Raw genomic sequence first — 17,335 nt, forward strand, 5'->3', positions numbered from 1 at the left:
TAAAGGGCCTCATTGTGTGGACGGGTGCAGCGTTACATTGGTTTAACGCTGCTAAAATTGGTTTAAATGCGTAGTGTAGACCAGGCCTTAGAGAGAGAGTATGATTTCTATTTTACATATGGCTCCACGCCGGGTACAAGTTATGGGTGATGAAGGAACAACTGCTGCAACCTGCCTTGAGTGTGCTATGTTGTCCTTTCTGCCAGAAGGCAAAATATATTTCTGGTGTATGAAATGCAAACTGGTGTCCAGGAGGAGAATATTGGGATCTAAAGAAATCCTACCAATGGCATAGGGGTATAGGCACATTACTAGATGGAGACGGTAAATTGTTAATAATGATGCAGAAAGTGTTCTCTGTTTGGTATTTGAAAAGAAGTAGTATGATATATTCACATCACATGAGGCTGATGAACTATTTTCTAGCCTGTCATCAGGCCCTAATAACTTGAACTCAAGAGTCCAAAAAGAATTGGCAATAGAGATCTTTGGACAACCCATGTTATTTTTTAATAATTTTTGAAATACCAGGGTCATTCCACAAGATGGGAAGAGTGGTAATGTTGTGCCAATGTTCAAAAAGTGCATGTGGTATGATTTAGACAACTGTAGGCCAGTTAACCTGACCGCAATCCCAGTCCGATAATGGAAAAGCTGATATTGGAATCAGTTGCTAAAGAATAGGAATATAATTAATTCCAGTCAATGTGGTTTTATGAAAAGTAGGTTTTGTCAAACAAACCCTGTTTCATTCTTTGATGACATTGGCAGTTTGGCTGATAAAGAATTTAGGCATAAATTGGAACAAACTGCCAAGGGAAATGGTGGATTCTCCATCTCTATATGTCTTCAAATCACGAGGGAATGCCATTCTAGAAGATATATTTTAGTCAAGCATATATGGTTACTGGGCTTAATACAGGGTAACTGGATGAAAGTCTGTGTGATATGCTGGAGGTGAGACTGGTTGATCTGATGGTCTTTTCTGGCCTAAAAATCTCTGAATCTCGTTTTCCTCTCTATGCGGATGTTTGGTGCAGTAGCTGGTTTACAGGATTACAGACCATAAAAAACCTTCTTGTGGAGAGGCAAGCAGCACCAAATTTTGCAGCAATTATGTGCAGCATTTTGTGAGGAAACTTCCATTCTGTGCGAAATAAGGTCTTATCACACCAATCCATAAAAATACTTAAATATAGGTGTCACAACAGCAACACTTGCTCAATTCATTGAAATATTTGTATTATCATAAACAGCAACTTCTTTTCTTGGTTTCCAATTGCAGAGTCAAAATGAAATAGATTATCAAGTGAGTACATGTCATTTCATAAATGGTGACTCTTACTCATTACACTCGCAGTTAAGTCTGATCACAAAAAGATTCAAAATTTTATTCACAACTATTTCCATCAGAGATTTCTGTAAGGATAGCAAATTACTTGAAAGAAAACAAGATGCAGTTTAGGGGATGTGGCTTAAAGAGTTACCTGCGTCTTTTCAAATATCATTCACTGTCTGTTCAGACAAAAATTAAATGCCCCTGCCCGGGAAAAATCCTTCATGGTTCCTTGCTGTAGCTCTTTTCCAAGTAAATTGAATATAGCATTGGTATTTAAAATAACATTTCAACTATGGGTTAATTCTGTAGAAGTCATCAAAATTAGTTGCATAAACAGTAGAGTTTATTAAAGCAAAAGTGTTGGGTTAATATACAACACTGGCAACCATTTTGTTTCCAAAAACTTGGTCAAACTCGAGGCTCACATTACTACAGTATGAGAGAATTTTGGAATTAAAAAGAAAAGGAGATGGAGATATTTTAACCATGGACAGAATTCTCCAACTTCCATTTAAGTGTACCATGCCACGTTATGCTGTATGAATCTCACACCAACACTAAAGGCATTAGTTGGTTCAATACAGAAATCAGATAGTATCCTGTAAGCACTCTATTGTTTATTGTTTTCGAAATCACTCAGAGCAGCAGAGTGCACTAAGCTAAGCCTTGTATGTTTGCATATAGTTAATAAACATGATTATTGGGGAGCCAACTGTGCCCAGGCAGTCTTCATATTTTTGTTGTGTAATGAGCAAAAGACACCATACTAATCATAACAAATGTTTTATATCAGTAACAGATTTCAGTACATTTACTCATTTTCCCTTTTCTTAATTCATCTAACAACAAACCAAAGTTCCTAAAGGCTTCTTAATTTGAGACTATCATATAATCTGTTAAAACATTGCAGCTGGATTTGCAACAAGTTGGCTGAATATTGACTTTTGATAATTTTTACGTGCATGATTGTATGTTTACTAACAAAGAACACACAAAAGTTGGGGTAATGTATTTGTCAGACTAGAACTAAATGTTCACCACTGGAAGTGGAATATCCTCATCTCTTCACAATGAAATAGCAATCAAAGGGACATGTCACTTGGGGTGACTTAATATGTATTTTGTCACATATCCAGTCAAAACCTAGCTTGTTATTCAAGGCCTATGTTCAGTGTGGCAGTTGGGGGTGGGGCTGTTGTGAAGAATCATATTGGGCAAGAACCAAAGGTTTGGTCCAGGGAGTTGGCATGTCCAGCTCCCTCAGAAAAATCTGATGGTCACAGAGCCATGCCACGTGTAGTGATCTGAAACTACTTGTGTCATATCCATCAAGTCAAAACCCAGCTCCTTATTCAAGCCCTATGTACAACGTGGAAATGCAGTGAGGGCATGACATGATGCAGCATGTTGCGCAGGAACAGAAGTTGGATCAGCTAGTGGCAGTGTCCCAACTACTTCAAAAGAGTACGACTTGTCTCTTGGGATGAGCTGAGATTTATTTTGTCATGTACAGCCGCTCAAAAATCACGTACTTATCAAAGCATCATCCACAATATGGAAGTGGTTTCTGGGGATATGAAATTCCACAGCAAATTGCACAAGAATAAAGCTTTGTGTTAGAGTAACATGTCCCAACTCCTTCAGAACAATCTGGTCACAAGGGTATCTCACTTGGGGTGACCTGAAACTTATTTTGTCATGTATAGCCAGTCAAAACCCAATTTCTTACATATTTAATTAATTAATAAATAATTAGGTGTTTAGTCATTTAAATTTTATCATATTCAATAAATTAATTTGATGGAATTTCTAAAAATTGAATCTTATATTGATATATTTTTAAATAATTTTGGTCTTTGAATAAGGAACAGGGAACCATCCATAAGGAGCTGGCACCACAAATAACATACCAACTTTAGCCTTCTGAATAACAGAGAGGACAAGTTAAAGTAGAAGAAATAAATTGACCAAGGATCATTAGAAGCATGGAGGATCCAATGTGGATTAAAACTATTAAATAAAACTACTGGATTATATATGTTGTTGTAATGAACTGCTAAAATGTTATCTAGTCCATCCCACCCACAGTATGGAAGGATCAGAGTTTCTGTAAACCATTTTCAGACATTCATTATTAAATTTTGTTTGAAACTTGCCAGCAAGGGCATTTCCATTGCTTTCCTTGGAAGAATTTTCCATTGTCTGTTTTATCTTTTTCTGTATTCTTTCTTCTGGGCTAAACCGCTGAGTAGAACAGAGCATTTGTAGCAAATATAATGAGTTAGAGGTTCCCATCAATAAGGGATGTTACATGTTATAAAACAAATGTCATGCTCCTTTACACTCACTTTGGGTAATACATTTTACAGCATACAAATGTTTGGGAACTTTGATCACATCAAATACTTTCAGAGAGAGGTTTCCTTAATGTTTTGTCTTTTTTTTTTTCTTGGATGAGCTGACATAAAATCCATCTGACTTACTGTTTATGGGCTTGTGATGACACTCCTTGCCCAGGCAAAATTCTGTGGATGTTCATGGTTTTCTGTCTAAGGAGTGCAGCATCAGACCTGTATTACTGGCCAAAGCATCCTGTTAGATCAGATCTACACCATAAATTTACATCAGTATAAGTACTAATAATAGTCCACACCACTGAGCGACACAGTAATATCAACCTAACCTCTGGCGTAGGCAGGGCTATCTCAACAGGAGGGCTTCTCCCATCAACATAGCTACCACCACTCACAGACGTGGATTAACTATGCCACCAGGAGAAACTCTCACATCCGTGTAATAGTGTCTTCGCTGCAGCATTTTCAGTGTAGACTTGCCTTTGATTTAAAAAAATGAATTACTGGTTTAAAATTGCTTAGTCCTATAACTGAATTCGCCTGAGGAGATTTTACAAAGCCTTTTCTTCTGTGTGCCTTTTGTCAACTGAGATTCATGCTTACAAAATAAATTTTTAAAAAAAATCTCTTATAACTTGCCTTGGCAGAATTCTATTTTTTAATAATATGGATGAATAGTATTGCTGTTTATGGGGTTTTTTTCAATTTTTATTGATTTTAAATGTTCACAGTTGAGGGAAATTATGAGGGGAGGGGGTACAACCCAATAATTATTTAAAGACTATAGTCTTTGAGAGTCAAAAAGTTAAAGCTTTGTAACACTTAAAGCACAAACTGTCAACATCATATGTCAAAATATACAAAGCAAATATCCTTGAATCACTCTCGAACAGGGTCTCAAGTGGTATCTTTTTTACATTGCCTCTCTGTGAATTTTGATTATTATTTTTTTCGTGGGTGGGTTGTGAAATGGACATTTACAGATTTTTTTTTAAAAATCACATCCTTCTAGGCGTATCTATAACTGCTGTTTATTAAAGAGAATTTCCTCTTGTTTATCTGAAGGAAGAATTCAGCCAATCTGTGTGAAGTGGTAGCTCTTACAAGATGCACCAAATATCCATGCATCAAATTCCCATTCATTTCATGGAAGATCTGTTCACTGAAGGCTTGCAGGATTGAACTACCATTTATATTTTATTGTTGCTTTGTTTATTCCCCATTCCAGTGTGGGTAATTTTTTTAAAGGGACTTGTGACAGTTGCGAAAGACAAATGGATTGCTTGTCTATTGGATCAATTTATCTGTCTCTATCTGGGGATTGGGGGGGGCAGCAGATTTGGCCTTGGCTGTATGCAGAAAGTTCCCTCTGGGCCAGAGTCTGTTCATAGTTACACCCATGCTCGCCTACTGACTTCACTGTGGTTACATGGGATAGCTGAAGAATGTGTATCTTTCTGCTCAGCAGGAGTCGTGCGCACACATGAGATCAGAATTTAGCCTTTAGGGCCGAGTTACTGATACGATGGAAAATGTGGAGTGCAATACTCATTAGCCAAGTACGTTAGGAATGGTTACTGCTTTTAAATACTTTGAACAGCAAAGAAATGTACGTGGAAGCTTTACATGCTTTTCTACGGTGGTGGTCCCCATCAGACCTTTTTCTTTCTTTTAACAGGGGACAATTATGGGATGGATGGGAAGGCTAAACTGCCAAATTTCACTGAGGACATCGACTGGCAAGGACTGGAAGATTTATACAGTGTGAATGAAAGTTTGTACGAATACAGATACAACTATAGACTTAGTCTGGATGACTGGACTAATTACTTGAAGGATCTAGATAGAATGTTTGCACTGCTGAACAGTTACTATGAGCAAAATAAAACAGACAAAACTAAAACTGCTCAAAACAATGGGTACATGGATGAATCACCTATACCATTTACCTGGGGGGGACTGACCTCTGCTGAGTCAGACGAAGACTCAAGTGGTCTGATTGCAGAAGAGCTGCAGCCTATCATGCCAACTGACTTGGCAGCCCTAGCTTTGAGCACTGTAATTTTAAATCAAGTGAGGAAACTTGAATTAAATAATGATATTCCTGAGAAAAGTAGTTTGAATTCTGCACACTGGAGAAATCAACAAGCTGAAAAGTGGTTGGAGAATAAAGAGTTAGACAGTTTTGAAATGGATTTAAGTGGAAACGGTTTGACAGAGCTGGAGTCCAGGCATAGCTTCATTCTACAGACAGTTAGCATTCTTCAGAAAGACTCTGACCAGGACAGTGACCCAGTGAAGGATATTTTTCAAGATCAGATATACCTTCCTGTAAATTCTGATGAACCCGCTGCAAATGTCTCCATCAGGGATACATCTATTAGGGCTCAGAAAATGGAGACTATGTTGGAAAAGATGGAACATAACTTTGAAGGAGAGAATTCACAAATCCTAAATGTAGAAGGCAGTGCCTCATCTCCACTCTCCTTGGAATAGATCAAATTGTAAACCATATATGGGCCTCTTTATTTTTGATCAGTAAACTAGTAATGGTAACCATGACAACTGACATTCCATGTTTACTGCAGATACATTTTGCAGCTGAAATGAGCCCAACACTGTGTGTGTGTGTGTGTGTGTGTGTATTTCATATATACACAGACATACTTGCACACTAATTTTCCATAATTGAAAAACTAGGTTCCCACAGTATTAAAAAAGAAACAGTGTTAACTTTCTAGTGCAGTGATGCACACACTTCCTAGACTAGTAATGATTTCCTTGAAGTTTCCTTTGAGTTACTTTTTCTGTTGCCCAAAGATCCCACATAAATGAATGTCTCAGTCCACCCATGCTATCTGCATAATGTCTTTTTGATAAATTATTTTTAACCACTGGAATTTCTTGTCAAACTTTTGAGTAAAATGATATTGCACTTTTGTAATCTGTCTCCCAGACCATTTAGTAATCTGATCCTTTACATCTTCTTAGTTTGCTCATTGTTTCACGTAATTGTGAAATAATAAAATGGGTTGACAGGAAAGAGATATTCAGCATGGATTATGAAAACAGATTGGTCGAATATTGTTTTAGCAGAAAATATTGCATGTTTTGTTGCCTTGACTTTCAGAAAGTTATTTTCAGAAAGGTATAGCTAATGAAAGCTCACTGTATGAGGATTTTAAAAAATTGGCTTGTTTCCCTACATATTGCTACTGTTAGTGTTAAAAATCCATGAATTTTTCTAGATTTTTTGCTGATATCCTTACAGAGGTGTATATGAGTAGAATATGCTTTGTCACCATTTTTTATTTTATTAGGCTGGACAATAGCTTGATATTTTCAGAAAGTATTGTCATCAATTTGGGACTTTAAAATGTTTTTTTTTAAAGGCATTAAAGGGAATGGTGAAATCATATGAGAGTTACATATTTTAGATACAAAAGGCACATGTGGTCAAAATAGTAAGCCAGACCTATGTTGTTGTTGTAATGTGTTCTAAAGGGTTTTCCCCTCCATCCCCCGGATTTTGCCAAACAATTATTTTTTTTAAAGAATAATACAAAATTGACTTTGAAAATCTGTACTGTTGGTAACTTAATATCTATCTTAGTTGTTTTTTTTTAACATACGTAGAAAATAAAATAAAAAGAATCAACTCATAGATGTATTTCCACCATGTCCAATTCACACTAAAGTTCCTTATGTTATATGTTATTTAGCTTAGTGGATTGTTTAGTCTATTGCAAGCACTGCAGGTTAAAATTATGTTCTTTTGTTTTAAGTGTTTAAGTTGAACTTTTTTAAAAGCAGATTCTTTTAGTAGGATTTTAAAAATTTTAAGAAGCAGTCTTTATGATGGACTCTGTGAATATGTTAAAATTAACTCGCTATGTATCTGATGTATGCGCCATGGGCTGAATGACAGAACAAACGTATTTATGGTCATGAATGATGCTATTTGTAAATAGATTTCTAGTTATTAGGATAAAAACTGGGTTTTTTTTTAAATCTTGTACAATATTTCTGTGATACTTTTATAGAACAATTCTGGCTTCAGGGAAGTCTAGAAGCAATATTTCTTGAAATAAAAGGTGTTTTACGCTACCTGCTTCAGAGACGTCCACCTCATCATGTTTTCATAGTAAAATTGCTTTTTAAAAATCATTCTAATTTAATTACATGTATTGTCTTAAAAATCCAGCCACAGATGGAAAAAAAACTTAGAAAATGTAGTTACAAATTATTCATGGTGATTGTGGCTCTATCTTCCCTACAGGAGATGCTGGTGCCCAAAGCAGTAAACCCTTACTCCCGTTGAGGTAAAGAAGACAAACGGCATGATTAATGGCTGCCCATATAAGTAAAGGTTTGCCGAATCAAGCCCCTTTGTGTCCTCTCTTTTTCCCCACCCATTCCAGTGATGTCTTCCTATAATTTACATTTGTCTCTACCCCATGTAGAGTAATCTTCATTTCAGGCTGCATCTTGGTCAAGGCTGGGAATGGGTCATTTAAGCAGCATGGAGCACATCATGCCATCGTGAAGGAGAAGTTTTGCTGGTAGCCTCACCTTTCCTTTATGCTATCCTTGCACAATGGTGTTTCTTTGGTGATGAGGGTGGACCTATCTTTTATAGGAGCTTAGTTAAGCTACTCTTGATCAGCCAGTAGATGTCACTCTAGAGCAGTATGTGCTCACTTCTGCCAGAGAGTGGATTGCTCAGCATACCATGATGGAGTGCGCTCCGCCTTTGCCAAGATCATCTCATCTTACTGATTTGTAAAGTAGCAACCATGCCCTTGATAGTGCCAGACAGTAAAAATCTATTGAAGATAACTTGATCCAGGACAGTTTTAGTAACATGCAAGGGATCCATGTGGATTTTTTTTTCTTTCTATTCTATTTATTTAAAAAGTGAAACTGCAGGATTCCTACTTTGCAACTGAATATTGCAAGTGACCACTGAATATTGATTCATCATTTTCTCCTGCCTCTGTGCAGTTAAAACGATTAATTTTTCTATTGAATTTGCTTCCACCGTGTGCACGTGAGGCTGAATCTACTTACTACACCTTGCTGTCTGGAAGCATGATTCTGCTCCCCTTGCTCACTTTCAGTAGCACCTGACTTTGTGAGTTCTCACTGAAATCAGAGGAAAGAAGATACTTCTCAAGCTCTGAATCAACAAGAATTCATGGAAATGTTTTGGCCATTTAGCAAACACCAAACAAAGGGACAGTGTCATACAAAGGAGCCAAGTTCCAGCAGCATTTGAAGAATTTTTACCTCTTTTGTGGAAGTTCCTCCTGTGTAAGGGCTCAGTTCCGAAGCTGGTGAGGGGAAATACAGTTTGCCCAGCATAGAGCTCTTTTTCTGAGCTGGACTTTCTGTGTGGGTCAGTCTGGCTCTGAACAGGTTTTCCATACATGTATTGCCAACTAATGACAATCGTCACTTCTATCTGTGCTTATATGTAGGCCTATATTGGTGGGCGTTCATCTTTATTTTTTAATGTGGGCTCTAATATCCCTTAAAGCAAAGAGGCTTGTGTTCAGGAATAGTCAACCATTTTCCCCCTTAAAACAGCTAAGTAGTCCAAAGTTTCACAGTTTAGTGGGCATTAACCTCATAACCAGACAGAGGCTCTATGTAGAGCTGGCTGATCATAACGTCCTTATAAATGTGTTGGATTGGTCACAAAATGGTGTATTTTTTAAAAATATAAACATATGCCAGTCAATAGCTAGATGTATGTTATGGTATGTTTCAAAAAAGCTTTTTTTTCCTCCGTTTCCCTCCCACACCCCGCAAGCAAAATGTTGCACTGTAATAATCGTCTTCACTGTTTGTGACAATTCCTTTGGGCCCAGTCTGTTGAAGGCAGTGGATATTTTGTCTTTGATTTCAGCGTGATCAGGATTTGGCCCTAAGAGGCTGATCCCAGTGCCCACTGAAGTAAATGGAAGGATCTGCATTGACTGCAATATGCATACAAGTGGGCCTTAACTGAATCCAGATCTTCCATAATCAACTGATGTGCACAGCCCTGCACAAACTTACACACACACACAGATTTTTTGTCATAAAGAAAACACACTTGATATGCTATTTTTATTTTCAAATATCAAGTATTCAAGGGTTTGCTTGTAAACACGTTTACAATAGATGTTGACAATAAATATCATTAACCACAGTATGTTATAGATCATGAATATTATTCTAAGTTCTGCTGAGAAATATCAATAAAAGGACCTTAAAGTATGCAAAAACAAATGCACCTAACAATTAGTCTCTCTCTTTTACCACAAGCATACTAACCACACACCCACACACACCCACACACACACACTACAAATGACCTAACACCAGTTTATTCAATATAACACTTTGTTAAACTAAACAATTACAGGCCAGTGCGCCCATTCCATGCCCCTAAAACTCTACCCAGGTTTGGGAGGGGAAGGGGCAGAGGGGAGAGGTATGCATTTTGGGTCAGCTCCTATTGAAGTCAATGGCAAAACTCCCATTTACTCCAGTGGAGAAAGGAGCAGACCTTTATGAGGAATGCCCACTATAACAGTGATTTCAACTTGCATTTCTGCACGAAAACTAAGTTGATAAGTTTCTGTACAACTTTTTGGTTTAATACAGCCCTGTGATAATTTTTGTTTTTAAAAATGTTTTCTTCTAGGAGGTAACATTTCTGTTGCCTTGCTCTCAGGCGCACATCTTGATACATCAGCTCAATGATCCCCTTTGATCTCCTAGCCCAGTTAAGTCCATATACACTGAGACAGAAAAGGTATTACCTTTCAAAGTTCAAAACCAATGGGCCAAATTCTGTCTCCACAGAAACAAATGACAGAATACCTGGAGTGAATGTCAACTGGCTGAATTGAGTCCTTGACTTTGACTCTTCATTTTGGTATTTTATAGAGGAATAGTATTAATGGGACAAATTCGGGTACCTTAACTTTAGTTTAAATTCTCATTGACTGAAGCAGGAATTTTGCTGAGTTAGGGATCCCCAGAATTTGGCCCAATCTTTTAGTTCACAGAAACCTTACTTTGAACAGCTGTTTAGGAGTGTTCCATAAAGGTATATTAAAACAAGTAATGTTCTACTGGAAATTAGTCATATGCTACATTTCTACAGGTTATATAGTTTTACATTAGTACTTTCACTATTAATGCTAGAGCAAATCCTGTAGTGCAAGCAATATTCCCACTGAAAGACTAAGTAAGGCCTGTAGGATTTGGCCCACTGGTAATCATGATCTTTGCAGGAACATTTCCAGATTTTCAAATTGAAAGCACACGCTGTTACATAAGTGAAATGTTTTGAATGCCAGTTAAGTCATGGTGAACATGCATCATAAAATACATCAATAACAACTAGCACCATGGCATGGTTTAGCTATTCATCCAGAGCAGATCAAGGATGTTAGACAGCAGGGTCTTCATTCTTCCTAGAACAGAAAAACATTTTGGACACTTCTTTTTTCAGGCATACTCGAACACAGAGGCTTTTTACCCATCCCATCACATGAACAGTAGCTTGTGGGAGGAAATCTGGTGACAAGTTGTTTGAAGTGTGGGAAAAATAAACAAACAACGGATTATACAATGATCTTAAACGAAGAGATAAGCCTGAACTAAAGAGCCTAAATTCAATAACTCCCACATTTTGGGATGGTTTGGACTGAGGTCTGAACTTTGAGGGTCAGACCCATCTTCATTTATAAGGTGACCTGTAAATTAACAGAAAACAGCTTATCTGTATAATGAGAGGCTTGTAGATGTTTGCAATATGATGATTCATCTTACTTACTACAGTCAGTCACAGTACATATTTACAGAAATGTTGGCTGTCTACCTGTATGTGTACAATCTATTCTATGGAAATGTTTATATTTAACCATTACAAATTGCTATATGGCATAAAAAACGCTAATTCCCTATTGAAGAATGAAGCTTATGAAGTGGACTGTCCAATTCTGAACATTTTAAAGGGACGATGTTAAGCAGTTCAAACCCAACAGGTAAAGTACGTTAAGTGCTGTAACCCGGTAGGTTAAATCATACACACTTCTTGAACATGGAAACTAAGTTTGCATTTCTCTCAAGCAAATCTCCCACAGTGAGAGTTCTGCCTACCTGATGTGAATAGGCTTGAATTTATTATTTGCAATGCTGGTGCACAAAGTAGCTGATCAGAGTTAAAATGACTCCCCCTAATTCCATTAGAAATAAATAAACTCTTGGAAATGGACACGGGTAAACTTGGGAGGAAAATATTCTGTGTCATAAAGACACTATTACAAAACTGGAGAGGAACTAGCATACAAACTCTAAGTAAGAACCCAGTAATGTTACTTTGACTCCCACTTATTCAGCTGGTTTTTAAACACTTTAGTTTTCTTAAGTTTCCAGCTTGTAGAGGTTATCGTATCCTCTTTAATAATAATAGGCTGATGTAAATTACTTCAGTGGAGCTATCTCACCTTACAACAGCTGAGGGTCTGACCTCCAAAACTCTACAATAGAAGACCTTGGGCCTGGTTCACCATTGCCTCACCCCAGTTTTATCCTGGCAAGGACCCCAGTACCACTTGCAAGGTGCTGCCCAGCCTCTGTGTTCACTGACGTCAGTGGGAGAAGAGAGGACGCTACACTGTGCTCCAACAGCATATTGAAGATTTGTAATTTTGAATACTGAAGAACACATTCTTGGTCGGATCTGACCCCATGCTATTAAATCAATCAAGATTCATAGATTCTAAGGCCAGAAGGGACCATTTTGATCATCTAGTCTGACCTCTTGTAAAAAAGACAGGCCAGAGAATTTCACCAAGTGGCTCCTGCATCAAGCCCATAACTTTTGGCTGAGCTAGAGCATATCTTGATGTAAAGACTTCTAGTGACAGCAGATCCACCACATCCCTAGCTAAGTTGTTAAGTACCCTCACTGTTAAAAATGTACACCCTATTTGTAGTCTGAACTGGACTATTCTAAAAATTAAATTAGACTCAAAATAAATATTAATATCCAAAGAATAACAAGAGGTGAAATTAAAGGGAGAAGAGCTATCTGAGCTAAAGGGCACGACCAAATGGGTATAAACTGGCCATGAATCCATTTATGCTGGAAAGCACAAGGTTTCTAACCACCAGAGGAGTGAGGTTTGAAACAGCCACTTGATAACAGTAGTGGGGTAAGGATCCTAACTAGGTTTAAAGATGGAGTTTGATAAATTTATGAATGGGGTTATATTATGGTGATGCCTGCAATAGCAGGAGACTGGACTTGATGACCCAGGAGGTCTCTTCCAGTCCTATATCCTAGGTTCCTAAAGTACTGCACTGCTAATTAAAGTCACTGATACTTACATAATGAGCGAGGTAACAGTTTTCTGTACATTTTCTGCCACAGACATGGTCATAAGAGGCTCAAGAGTCATATAAACTAATCAAGACATTTTGGAATAAATGGAGCCAACATTTCAACTAGGATCTGAAGCCAGCATGGTGAGTAACTTCAGATGCCAGTCAGAGAAGGAGGAACCTGGCAAGAGAGGAAAATCTATACAGACCAAATCCTGAAACTACTGAAGCCCATGGAAATTTTTCCATTAACATTAATTGAAACAGGATTTGGCCCTATCTGACTTACAACTAGAACAAATTGACTGTAACTTTAAAAAAAAAATCCTCTGAAATTCCTGAACCCTCATCAAAATTGTTTATATCTATTGAGAAATAATTCTTTCTACTGTGTGTGTCATGGCTTCTACCCGCATGCTTCTCACCAACCAAATTTCAAAAAATACACGATCCCCTCCTCTATTCCCAATGGCTCTGAGACATGTACCTGCAAGTAGAATACAACACTGGCTTCTTGTCATAACCTTCCACCTGACAGATCACTAAATGTCAGCAACAGCCAGTTGTAATGCTCCCAGTTTAAGATTGTGGATGAGGAATTAGCACAGGATGCAGATAAAAATCAAACAGTCTCTTGAAGACTCAATCAAGTGGGAAAACTCACTAAAATATTTTGAATAATCAAATGTCAGAACATGCCGTGTGGGTCCTTGAACGGAGGTGCCTTCTGTGCCTAGATGTCCTGCTGGAAGGGGTCAGCTGACTCTTCCATTTCCGCCACACCTCACAGAGAGCTTTAAATGAAGATGGGGGAGCGAGGTGTGGAGCAAACTCCCCTTTGCATTCAGTTTGAGGTCTGTGTGGAATGGTAGCAGTGCAGTCCCAAAATGCAGCTATCCAAACTCTGCGTATTTTCACTTAGTGGAAAACCAGAACAATTTGTTTAAAAAGATCTGCAGGCATTTGCAAAGGATAGCTAAGCATTCCGTAAGGACAGCCAAGCAGTTCTTGGCAAACTAAACCTGGATACTCTGTTTACTAAGAAAAGTATGGATTTGAAGTTAGTAGTAGCCACCTATAGCAGATAACTGTATAGGTAGTTATAGAAATATGCATCTACTTATTATAGTCTCTATGGGGTTGATTATCATGTCTTAATGTTACTACAAATTAATACTGTAGTTTTTCACACTGAGTTATACTTTCATACCCTGTGTACTACACTGAATAATACTACATCCTATCAAATTAAAATAAATGTACATTTTAATAGGATAAGGATACGATGTCTTAGAATTTGAAAAAACTTTACCTTCTATATAACTTTTCTATGGCTTAATATGTTATCAACAGTACTTTAAACAGTTGTGTCCATTTTTAAATCTTATATCTGTCTTAAAATAGCCCCATTCAAGTTCAGTTGGATTAAAGACTTTGAAAGCAAAATTGACATGCTGCATCAACAATTATCCAGATAAGTTGCATAGTTTAGACACACTCAGTTGTGCTTTGTAGCAGAACTCACAGTAATTACTCATCTCTATGAAACATGATTCGTGGATGCAAAGTTGATGATCCCTTTAAACATTTTCTTAAAGTCTTGGCATCAATGAGATGCATTTCTGTCACCCTTCCATTGATTACCGCCATTTAGAATACCTCACCTGAATTTTGACAACTAGATCAGAGCATGGACATTTAGTGGACACACCTGAAGTAATTACAAACACATATTTTTAAAACTCCATTACCTGGAGGGGAGAAATAAGAACTTGGGTCATTTCGAGGTATCCAGCCCTGAAGTATGCTATTGATGTTTGCTTTAAGTTTTGTTGTATTATCATGTGACGTGTAGATTAAAAAAGAAGGCACGGGTGTTTCACAAGGCGCCATATTTAAATCAACCAACAAAACTGAATTTTACATTTTCAAGCCTGGGGTCTATATTTCAGCAGTGACTTCCTCCAATGCATTTTCAGTTGAGGAATTTATTGCTTCTGAAAAGGGGCCAGGATATGTCTGTGCTATGTAATTCATTCCTCGTGCCAGACAGATGGCTTCAGTGTGCTCCCCTCGAGCACTAAAAGTAGGGCAGGATCTAGTCCGGGCATAGTTTTGCTGAGGTCCAGCTTTGCCAACCATCTCGCTCACTGTGTTTACAGGTGAGGCCCTCCATCTCTGCCTCTGCAGCTGATCTTCTTTATATTTAATGGAATACCAGGCCAGAAAAATAAAAAAGAATCCCACGAATTTGAGACCAGCTGCCAATCCAAAGTAAACGAAGCGAAATGAAGTTACATCGTATTCCCAACAAGATCCTTGCACACCACAATCCTGTTGCCAAAGCATGCACGTGGTGTCAATAACAGCCCCAAAATAAATTGGAGTAGGAATGTAAGCTGTAATAATAGTAACAAAACATAATCATTAGTGGTGAATGCTTAGAAAACTTTAAGAAACTAGGTACGATCCAATAGCCCAGTTTTACATTGTTTTAATTATTATTTAATACCATCCAAAAGTATGGTAGGCACCTCTGAATGCAATGAAACTGTCACTGCACCCAAGGAACTTACAAACTAAGGCCCTGATTCAGGAAAGCATCCCTATTAAGCATGTGTGAAAGTGCTATCTGCAAGACCCACTGATGTCAATGGGACTTGAGCACATGCTTAGGGGCTGTCCAGAATCAGAGCCTGAGGCCTGATTGATCCTCCCTTGTGTGAGTAGTCCTACTGAGTTCAACAAGACTACTCACACACGTAAAGCTAAACGTGCCCTATTCATCTGTAGGATCAGGGAGGATTTTTAGACATGACAAAGGGGTGGCAAGGGGACAGTAAGGAAGGACACTGACCAATACCAGTAAAGGTGCATCTACACTGCAAAAAAAAAAAGTGTGGAATTGAACCTCGGAGCTTGGTCAACTACCTTGGGCTCATGAGGTCCATAGTATACGGCTAAAAATAGCAGTGTAGATATCCCTGCTCAGGCCTGGAAACCTGGTGAGGGGGTTGTACCTCAGAGCCCAGACTCCAGTCTGAGTGGGAATGTCTACACTGCTATTTTAACTCTGCTGCATGAACCCCATGACCCTGGGTTAGTTGACCTAGGCTTTGAGACTTGCTGCCACTGGGGAGTGGGGGTGTGGGATGTTACAGTGCAGCCATACTCTGAGTTTACATGGCTCTTCAGTCATGGCCACTATGTATCATGATGGAATAATTTTTTTTTCCCACAAGACCCATCAGTTAGCCTCCCTGTCCCACTTCTAGTGATACAATAGGGAGCCCAATCTTTTAAAAAATATATTTTCACTATGCAGATGTTACCATCTTCACCACGGCATCTCCATCATATGGTTAGCCAGTGCTCCTGCACTTAATGGTTGTCTACCATAGATTTCTTTTGTTAGACGGTGACACCTCAATCCCACTCCTTTTGTTAGACAGTGACACCTCAATCCCACTGACTTTGATGGATACTGGACCAGGCCCTTGACCCTTTGACAGAGGGAACATGTTTCATTTTGTTCAGCTGAAACACAATTGCACTCACCCAATAAAAATAATAATTGTATTAGTCTGAATACTTCCCTGCAAGCAATTTCTTCACAAATGTATGAGGCTCTTTGCCTCCTAAGGGATGAAACTATGTATCATTCACATCAACAGTGTGAATGATGTCTTATAGAAGCTTTTTGGTTCCTGCATGCAAACAAGGGTATACCATGCACAGCATAGCAGAGGCATGGCCAGGAAATGTTGGTATGATTTCTGCTCCCGTGTGGCCCGTTGAGCTGCCCAAAATTACATTTTACCTGTAAAACCATGCAAACAGCATCTTTTAGGAAACATGCGAACAATGTGAAAGCAGTAAGGCCTTAATACCATAAGATTCCCTACAGGAATTACCTAGTAGAACTGAGCAAAATATTAAAGCATGAACCACAAGTAGCTGCCCTTATGAAAAATGACATAGAAAAGAATTTTTATTTTCAAATTGTTCCTTTGAGGAGAGAATCTCTTCCATGGAAACGGGCTTCAATTTCACCAGGCTGCTATAAGTGCAGTTGGCCCAGTTTAAGTGCTCATTCTTTGTCCTAGAAACTTGACTCACATTTTATAACAGGTCGTAACAATCCTCTTCAAACAAAATTGCCCCATTAGTGATTAGATAAAATGAACCGGCCTTCTCCTCTCATTCTTCATTATAAATAACCATTACTGGCTCCTTAGCGAACAGGAGCTGCTAA

General features: G+C 38.2%; 2 protein-coding genes across 7 annotated transcripts in view; one reads left to right on the plus strand and one right to left on the minus strand.

Annotated features, from left to right (window-relative positions):
* Window positions 1-8,295, plus strand: part of SULF1 (sulfatase 1) — a 175,083-nt gene extending 166,788 nt beyond the window's left edge. For 2 of the 3 annotated variants that reach the window (XM_030553246.1, XM_030553245.1), the window contains one exon: window positions 5,372-8,295. In XM_030553246.1, coding sequence (XP_030409106.1) covers window positions 5,372-6,189 — 818 coding nt within the window. In that variant the 3' untranslated portion in view covers window positions 6,190-8,295. The remainder of the gene's footprint in view (window positions 1-5,371) is intronic. The other variant, XM_030553247.1, reaches the window with a different exon arrangement.
* A 1,521-nt stretch (window positions 8,296-9,816) lies between these two features.
* SLCO5A1 (solute carrier organic anion transporter family member 5A1) overlaps window positions 9,817-17,335 on the minus strand; it is a 139,235-nt gene continuing 131,716 nt past the window's right edge. The window contains exons 10-11 of one of the 4 annotated variants that reach the window (XR_003999159.1): window positions 14,832-15,479; window positions 9,817-11,268 (exon numbers count right to left, since the gene is read on the minus strand). Coding sequence is in view for 1 of the 4 variants with exons in the window: in XM_030553248.1 (XP_030409108.1) it covers window positions 15,022-15,479 (458 nt within the window). In the remaining 3 variants the exon portion in view is untranslated. Of the gene's footprint in view, window positions 11,269-12,627; window positions 15,480-17,335 lie in introns of those variants that run through there. The other 3 variants (XR_003999157.1, XR_003999158.1, XM_030553248.1) reach the window with 3 other exon arrangements.

The sequence above is a fragment of the Gopherus evgoodei genome, chromosome 2, assembly GCF_007399415.2.
Source record: "Gopherus evgoodei ecotype Sinaloan lineage chromosome 2, rGopEvg1_v1.p, whole genome shotgun sequence".
Lineage (NCBI taxonomy): Eukaryota > Metazoa > Chordata > Testudines > Testudinidae > Gopherus > Gopherus evgoodei.